The sequence below is a fragment of the Bidens hawaiensis genome, unplaced genomic scaffold (genome assembly GCF_021521415.1).
Source record: "Bidens hawaiensis isolate Kalapana, Puna unplaced genomic scaffold, B.hawaiensis_p1.1 tig00013295_1, whole genome shotgun sequence".
Taxonomy (NCBI): Eukaryota; Viridiplantae; Streptophyta; class Magnoliopsida; order Asterales; family Asteraceae; genus Bidens; species Bidens hawaiensis.
The window spans coordinates 327,937-337,200 of NW_027492125.1; the positions used below are offsets into that span (position 1 = coordinate 327,937).

General features: G+C 35.2%; 1 protein-coding gene across 1 annotated transcript; it reads left to right on the forward strand.

The window, feature by feature from the left end:
- The first annotated feature begins 2,073 nt into the window (after positions 1 to 2,073).
- LOC143543746 (uncharacterized) lies at positions 2,074 to 8,731 on the forward strand. Its single transcript, XM_077035998.1, has 16 exons — positions 2,074 to 2,246; positions 2,384 to 2,400; positions 3,034 to 3,145; positions 3,228 to 3,325; positions 3,808 to 3,904; positions 3,991 to 4,080; positions 4,181 to 4,243; positions 4,789 to 4,863; positions 4,947 to 5,012; positions 5,322 to 5,399; positions 5,510 to 5,617; positions 5,695 to 5,772; positions 7,494 to 7,613; positions 7,725 to 7,768; positions 8,009 to 8,066; positions 8,469 to 8,731. The coding sequence occupies exons 1-16, from the start codon at positions 2,211 to 2,213 to the stop codon at positions 8,475 to 8,477; spliced, it is 1,149 nt and encodes a 382-aa protein (XP_076892113.1). The 5' UTR covers positions 2,074 to 2,210; the 3' UTR covers positions 8,478 to 8,731.
- The last annotated feature ends 533 nt before the right edge of the window (positions 8,732 to 9,264 follow it).

Below are 9,264 nucleotides of genomic sequence, written 5' to 3' on the forward strand. Positions count from 1 at the left end.
GTGTTCGTAAAAATCGTGTATTCACCGGTGTTCCCCCCAGTAGCTGGGGTCGTGGTTACCAGAGTTTCTTGGTCACTCGGTGGCCTTGGCATCGGAGTAACCTTAACCATCTTTCCAGAAGTTTGAAAAAACTGAGAAAAAAGGAAGATTAAGTTCTAGCTTAATGCACGGATGGCGCCAATGAAGAAACACTAAATGACCCCGGCAGATTACGAATAATCTTAGGGTTAAGTAGATGTTTCCCACGAGGGTTAGGTCCGGCAAAGATGGTTATTCTTCTCGACCTGCAAAACAGACCGTGAGCTCGTCACTGAGAAGGGGGGGTTCCTCCTTGTGACCACCCTCCGGCGTGAGAATCAGACTAGATTGCTCTGAATATAAGTGTATATTGAGAGAAATAGCTAGAGAGAAGATAAGATAATATGAGATAATAATACCGTTCCAAGGTGTTGGAGTATTTATAGCCGAAGGTAGGTTTCCAAGCAGGTACGGCCAGCTGTATAATATTCCTTTTCCACCAACTACGGGCTATGTTCGTGCCACGATGGGAGTTGGTGGGTAGGCAGCGGCTGATGGCGACGTTTTGTACTGGAGCGTGCTCCTCCTCGTACTATTGTCGGTGAGCTGTCACCCTGTAATTGGTTCATGGGTCGCTTTTACCAGATCTTGTCTATTTGTCCATACCTTGGTAGGTATAGTACAAAAGATCTTCTGGAAGCGTACGGACTGGCTCTTTTGGGCGGGAATATTCCCGCCCTGCTCATTCCTTCTTCAGGTGACATTGCTGAAGTATAAGAGTTAGTGCTTTATGCGTGTAGCTTTACTGTTAGTGCGGGTAGCCTTCCTTCTTGGTTTGTACCCACAGCTACGGGAACATGCAGGGTACTATACCAAGGGAGGCTTTCCTGCGGGAACAGCTGGCTTACTGCGTGTAAGGTCTTCATCTCTGAGCCTGGTGGGTCCTGCGGAACCAGTTGATCTTTGCGCAGACGTACCTCTTTAAGGTGTGTCTTGCGGGTCCAACTGGGCTTTGCGGGGACCTACCTCTTCACCAAACTAGCAAGAAGCCAAGGCCAAGAAAACAACACAACAAAAGTAAACAATTAAAAAGAAAAATTACAGGATCTTAATCTCCTACCATTACCAAGATTACCTTTAACAAGATTACCAAGTTTTATAATTGAGGCAGCCAAATGGTTCTCCAACTTTGCAATTGAGTTCAAACCCCGGTGAAGCGCTTAGCATGGGGAAGAATTGGCCAAGATCTATTTGAGCTATGAATTGACATGATCGCTTTTCGCCATACGGAATTATCTTCGAGTTTAAATCGCCAAAACCATTTAGATAATAAAGCAATGTTTGAGTCGAGGAGAGGAAAGAGACCAAGACCACCAGCTTCAATTGGCGTAGTAACCCTGTCCCAACTTACCCAACATATCTTATTTCTGCCCGAGTTACAACCTCAATGACTATTGTCTGTTTTAATTGAAAGGATAATAAATATGTTGCAACTAAATGACTATTGTCTGTTTCAATTGGAAGGATAATAATATCATAAAATAAAGAATACGATGGTTGGACGTTACAACTTACCAGTGATAATGTATGACCGTAATTATTCACCGCTCAACATTTGGAAGATCATCCGACATTTAACACCCACTTCAACACACGAATTCGATAAAACGCTTCAAGTTTCAACTTCACTTTTTCATGGTTTTATGCCACCGCCGCAAATAGGGCCGTTCATGACCCGAGCCGAATCGGGCGAAGGCTTGCTCGTTGCTTGGCTCGTTTACAACTGAACCGAGTAGACCTTTGCGCGTTTACAAACCGAACCTTGCTGAATGTCTTGTTTACAATCGAGTAAAAAAACGAGCAAACATTTTCTGAACACTTTCCAAACGAGTGGCGAACGAGTTTGGAAAGGCTGTACGTGCAAAACTGCTAAAGATACTGAGATTAAAAAGAACCTTGGTTTTAAAAAAATTTTCGAAGGTAAAAAAGGTAACGTAACTTTAAAGCCCCTCTTTAAACAACAACTATTCACGCTTTTTCCGTGAATTCAATTCAATTCAATTTTCAAACTCTCAAAACCGTTTTATCTTTAATTTAATTCTTTACCACATACAAAAACCAACCACCGTCCGCCACCACCACCGTCACTCTATCTACATTCCGGCAACACTCTAAACCCTCACATCTCAACAATGACATCAACCGACACTGCAAATCTCGATCTCAGAGTACTTAAATTTCTGAGTTTAAATCCAATTCAAGATGAAATTGTTTATTTATTATTATTATTATTATTATTATTTGAATTGATGCTGATTTAACTGTTTTTCTGTGTATCTGTTGGCTCGATCTGTAACCTACACAGTCCAGCTATGGATCTAGGTAAGTTTTATCGTTTTTACCTAATTTGTTACCAGTGGCAAACGGGTCGGGTCGGTTTGGGTCACGCGTCAAAATGGGTTACGGTCGGAACGGGTCGATTCAATTAGGGTTATTTTGGTTCGGGCCGGGTCAAAAAGGGGTTATTTTGGTTCTGGATGAAATGGGTCGGTTTAAAAAAGGGTTATTTTGGTTCGGGTCAAAATGGGTCGGTTCAAAAAAGGGTTATTTTGGTCTGGGTTGGGACGGGTTCGGGCTGAAATGGGTCAGTTTAAAAAAGGGTTATTTTTTTCCGTGTGACGTGGGTCGATTTAAAAAAGGGTTATTTTGGTTCGGGTTGGGACGGGTTCGGGCCGAAATGGGTCAGTTTAAAAAGGGTTTATTTTGGTTCGGGTTGAAGTGGGTCGATTTAAAAAAGGGTTAGTTTGGTTCGGTCGAAATGGGCCAATTAAAAAAAGGGTTATTTTGGTTCGGGTCGAAATGAGTCGATTCAAAAAGGGTTATTTTGGTTCGGGTCAGAACCAGGTTTTTGGTTAGAACAGGTTCGGGTTGGAATGGTATTGCATCATTGTTATTTTACCTAATTTGCTACAACTGTCACAATTGATAAGATTACCGTACGATTTTGTGTTGCAGTGAGTACACATTTGCTGATGTAGGAAATTTGGATCACTGTACAAAGTATTTGAACCAGACGCTAGTCACATTCGGATTTCCGGCTTCTCTGGATCTGTTTGCAACTGATCCGGTTGGTGAATTTCGGTTTTGTGTATGATTTTGTTGTTTTGAGTTAGATTTTTAAGTGTATGTATTGTTTGTTTTTGTTTTAGGTTTCGATTGCGCGGACTTGCAATTGTATATACTCGCTGTTGCAGCAACGGCAACGAGATATTGAGTTTAGAGAATCTACTAATGATCAGAGGCAACGGTAAGCTTCTTATTGCTGGAAGTATTTAAGTTCACATGTGACATTTGGTTAGTTAAGTATCACATTTAGAATTCGTGTGAAGTTTCAATTTGGGAAGTGAATCTTTGAAGCCCTAAATTTAAGTGGATATAAATTTATCCAAGTTTTAGATCATACACTTGTCATTATCATGTATACTGACATAGGATTAGTAGATATAGTTGTAATTGTCATTGTCATGTATTAACTATTGTTATATTGCCAAATGACGCTTTTAATATCTCTCGAACTACATTAGGTATAATATCAACCATCAAGCTTTACTTTTAACATGTAGCAGAATTGTAAAAAATGAGGTGATGTTAGTTAGCGTAATTCTTTTGACCGCGTTGAAATTAAAATTACTTTGGGACTTAAAACTATACACATTGGTAGCTTATACTGAACTGTAACAATGTCATAACTTTTTAGTCAATGGTGATAAGTTTTGGATTTTCTTGCAGACTTTCATCAGACATATCAAGATTAGAGGCTAAAGTAGAGAGGCTGGAGTCACAATTGTCAGCTAAAGATAGGGAAATAGCAACTATTACCCGCACGGTAATGCACGCGTGTGTGCGTGTGTCTGTGTGCATATTGATATTGGTTTGTATTCTTACATGTTTGCTTACATTTCTTATGATCAGGAAGCGAAAGCAAAAGCCAGTTTAATGGCCCAAATTGAGAAGTTGCAGCAGGAAAGAGATGAATATCAAAAGATGGTTATTGGAAATCAGGTTTGGTTTTTACCTTTTTATACATCTTTTTCTATGTTCTCATCTTGTTTTGTTTATTTCGTAAATAACTCACCATCTTCATCATGTCATTTTGTAAAAGCAAGTTAGAACTCAACAAATACACGAGATGAAAAAGAAAGAAAAAGAGTACATTAAGTTGCAGGTATGATGGCCTCTTAATGCATTTAAATTCCATTATTTGTCATTTATATAGATGTTCGGGCTTGTTAATTAAGAAAATGAATGTGTTCGTTTTCCTTTTCGTTTATTTTTGTTTGTAAATAGTATAGACGAACGTTTCACAAACGTACATAAACAGACATAACTATTGATCAATGAATATAAATGGACATAATTGAGCAAACACCAATTAAAATAAGATTTAAACTCTAATATATAAAGGAATGAACTTAATCGAACTACACCAACAAACGTAAAACAAACATAGAAAATTCACAAACATTAATGAATGACCGAGACATCTGTTCATGTTGGGGCCTGTTGAATAATTTTGATGGATTCGGTCATTTCACTGATTCGTACTAAATAGCGAGCTAATGAATAATGCTCGCTTGTTTAACTGAACAAACAATTTTTTTTTTGTTCATGTTCGTTCATTTACTAAATAAACGAGCATAAACGAACTTTCTGTTGAATGGTTAACTGAACGTTCGAGTCGTTTACATGCCTAATTATCTTTCTTTCCAGGAACGACTAAATCAAGTTATGATGGAGAAAAAGAAGGAATCTAGATCAGGCATGGAAATTATGAATTTACTTCAGGTAATGTTTCAGTGTTCACATAATTTTGCAGATTTATGAATTGAAATTATTAATTTCTTACTATAAGTTATTTTTAACGACAGAAAGAAGGGCGACAACGTGGGACATGGAATGGGAAGAAGGCTGACAACGATTTCTATAAAAAGATTGTATGTTATAATTTATAAAGCTCCTTTTCTTGCTTCAATACACACACACACACACATATACACATCCCTTTTATTTATGTCTATGTAGCTCATGATATTACCTATATGTATCTTGCCAGCTACACATTGTTTTGTTTTTTTAATTTTTTTAATTGTTTTTGGGTAATAAAATAAGATATTAAAAGAATGAAAATTATTTTTTTAAGCTTAAAAGTGGTTTTCATGAAGTTTCCTAATGATCACTTCTCTATACATACACACACACACACACGCGTGCGCATATTATCATATGTTTATATGCTGTTTTAGGTGGATGCATACGAGGCAAAAAATCAAGAATTGGTTACCGAGAATTCTGATTTAAGAGCATTGTTACGGTCAATGCAGGTATGTTATCATTCTTATTATATTGCAAAAATATAAATTTACATTGGTAACATAATGAGAAACCAGTGTATAATGTTTTACACATTTTTTACATATATAATGGTTTATAGGTGGATATGAGGGAATTTCTGAATGCACCAAATGGTTCATCCAAACATTCTTCCCCGGTCAACGACAGGGATATTGACCCGTCTCAGTCCCCGTTGGGCGGTAGGACGGTATGAGTCGATACATTAACAAGTTTTATGTTGCAAGGTATTTAGTATGATCCAAACTGAAAGTTTGTTAATATCAGGATGTGTTTGACTTGCCGTTTCATATGGGTAGAGATCAAATAGAAGCGTTTCTTCGAAACAAGGTGGCTTCGATAAAGGTAATATATTATATGTTATATATGTTATTAACTTTTTATATACAATTATATATATGTATGTATAGAGGGTTTGGATCTCTTCAAAACTCCAAAAAGTTAAGAACTTCAAAAATTTCTTACAACAAATCATTTTATTTACTTATTTTGTATATTTAACTTTTTAACATTACTTGAGGGTAGTTTTGTGATTTTGTATAAATGAAAAAACCACGCTCAAATAGTATTAAATATATAACATAAATAAATAAATAAGATGATGTTAAGAGTTCTTAAATTATTTAACGTTATACATAACTTTTAATTATTTTTATAAAAATTTTAAATATAATAGTTATTTTGTAAATATATATTTAATATATAAAATAAAAATCATATATAACATGCTAGTTTAGGCCATAGTTATCAAATGCGATAAGCGATCGAAAGCGTAGAGGTTGGGTGTAGCGCCAAGGCGATAAGCGCAAAAAAAGTGCCCGATTTAAATAACGCACATTAAAAAAACAAAAAAATTAACTTAAATAGAACATCTTATGAAGAACACATACATTCATTCTTCAAATAGTTTATAAAACAACCAAAAACCAAAATCCAAAACATGATGTAGTACCAATTACATCATTATAATTAGAAAAACCAAAAACTAAACCAAAAAACCATAATAATTATGGAACCCCTTAAATAGTGGAGTTTTAGGGACTCCTAGAGAATATGAACATGTTTTTAAATGGTATTTAATACGCATGGGGAGGTTTGGGAAAAGATTATTGCGCTTTAATTATCAGTGGCATGCAAATCGCTATTAATGCGCTTGACGCTTTATATGCGCTTAAGCGCAAAATGCGCTCGATTTTAATAACTATGGTTTAGGCTGGTGAACCTATTTGAGCTTGAGATGCTCTGGCTCGATCATTAAATGAACTTATTGGTAGGCCCAAGCTCGGTTGAATTTGAGTTTTTAACGAGTCTATTTAGAATATCTTACGATCCCCCTAGGAGAGGTGCTAAAACAAACGGGTCGGGTAACGGGTCAAAATGGGTTTAGGTCAAAACTGTGACTTTATGCTTGGGTCGAAACAGGGCAGCTCCCATATGCTGACTTGGCAACACTTTTGTCTACCTTTTTGTATGTTTATGCTTAATAAAGCATTAAATATTAATACAAAATTGAATTCTTAAAATAATACCATGATTTGTATTTGAATCATAGTTATTAAAATCAAGCGTTTTTCCACTTAAGCGCATTAATTGCGATTTGCATGCCACAGATAATTAAAGCGCAATAATCTTTTCCCAAACCTCCCCATGCATATTTAATACCATTTAAAAACTTGTTCCTATTCTCTAGGAGTCCCTAAAACTCCATTATTTAAGGGGTACCATAATTATTATGGTTTTTTTGCTTTAGTTTTTGGTTTTTCTAATTATTATGATGTACTTGGTACTACTTCATGTTTTGGATTTTGTTCTTTGGTTGTTTTATAAACTATTTGAAGAATGAATGTATGTGTTCTTCATAAGATGTTCTATTTAAGTTAAAATTTGTGTTTTTTTAATGTGCGTGTTTTTTTTTAAATCGGGCGCTTTTATGCGCTTATCGCATTTGATAACTATGATTTGAATCACATGTGCCGACTTTTGAGTTTTGACCCATTATATACAACATGGATTGACCCGTTTCTGTATAAACAATGTTTTAAATTTCTTTAATTTGCCCCGTGAAGGAACGCATGGGTCAGCTACAAGATGCACAAAAAGAGGCTGAAGTAACCTCCGAAGCAACTGAAAGAGAGCTAGAGTTAGAAGCTCAACTCGTTGAAGCAAGAAGTATTATTCAAGAACAGGTATTTTCAACACATATTATATGAATATAATACTTCTTACTTCTTATAAAACTAATTAATATTATAATTATAATTATGATTGAAGAAAACGATATTGTATTCTCTTTGCAGGCATCTATCATGTCTAAACACCTTGCAAAGTCTGAGAAACCGAGGTAATTCTTTACAAACGGGCAAAACAGGGTTGGTCAAACACTGAATTCGGTTCGGTTGTCGGTTTCAACTGTCAGAATCTTGAAACTGAATAAATCGAACCGATGAACACCTTTATAAATAACAAATGTGTCAAATGTAATCATTATTTTGAATAATCTACTTCGGGCTAAAAATAAACTTTGGTTGACTCATTGTTAGCGTTTGACTTTTTAACGATAAATGGTTCAAACATTGTGCAGGAGGCTGAGTGGTCATTTGAATGCTGAAAGGGACTCCATCATATCATCAGCTGCTGAGGTAAACATTTCTAAAATAATTGTTTCTTGAAAATAAAAAATATATGATTTTATTAATTGCTTTAATCTTTTAGCAGAAGTAGGAAAAAGAAAATACTCTGATTCTGTAATTGTGAAAGATTAAACCGAAATGAAACTTAAAAAAACAAGCTTATGGGAATATAGGTCGTAATTTTGATTTGTTTATTTATAAATGATTGATACGGGCTATGTTTTAAATTAAACGGGCCAAAGCTAAACGATATAGTTAGAAGCCCATTTCATGTATAACTTCATACCCATGCAAACTTAGGTAATATCATATATGCCTAATTGAAAATTAATAATAAGGTATATTTATTTTGTTGGGTAAATGTGGTATTGTGTATATGTTAGTTACTTACCTAATTGTTTGTACTTTCAGGGTGTATGATTCGTGCGAAGCTGCTTCGTTCAGTTGGGTTTGGTTTTATGTTCTAGCATGTGTTGTGCAGTAGTAGTAATTCATGTCACCGGTCTTTTGACATCCTATCATATTTATATTGCTAGTCTTAAGTATGTGCCACAATCATGAACCAATGATTAGTTGTGAGTTAGCGGTATTCATAGTATCGCGTGAATGTGATTCATTTAATCTTTTGTTCATTCGTTGCAACTTTATTTATCTTCATGTACTTGTTAACTGAACGCATCTCTCTCCCCCTCTCTCGAGACCTTGATTAATGTTTCGAGTATACGTGGCAAAAAGGTTGAGCTCGTTTAAGTTCAAGCTCGGCTTATTTAACTCAAGACAAAGTATTAGTGAGCGATATATATGAAGGCTGAACTTTGCTAGTCATAAAGTTTGAGTTTGAGCTTGCCTTGCTAATTATTTTTATTGATTGTTTTTTAATATTTTTATTTCGGTAAACACATAACTATTTATATGTACAAATTTGATTTAAATATATATTATGTATTTCTTTTGGATTAATATTAAATATATATATATATATTATTTAGTTTTTTATGGAATGACGAACGAGAATATTTTATTAAAAAAACAAGTCATGTAAGTATGTAACCATCAAACCAAACGAACATCTAAAATGAATCTTCGACCTATTCTTACTCTAAAGGAAACCCAACACTTTTATTCCACGCTACATAACTTACTTGAACCGGCTTGCGATAAAAAAAAACTAAAGCTAAACTATTCCTTGATTTCCATAAACACCATA

What these genes read in the sequence shown, in the direction of transcription:
- LOC143543746 (XM_077035998.1), top strand. Translation starts at nt 2,211, where the DNA reads ATGACATCAACCGACACTGCAAATCTCGATCTCAGA. An exon ending in ACTAATGATCAGAGGCAACG is followed by an intron (nt 3,326 to 3,807) that starts GTAAGCTTCTTA and finishes ATTTTCTTGCAG; the next exon opens with ACTTTCATCAGACATATCAA. An exon ending in GAAGTATTATTCAAGAACAG is followed by an intron (nt 7,614 to 7,724) that starts GTATTTTCAACA and finishes TTCTCTTTGCAG; the next exon opens with GCATCTATCATGTCTAAACA.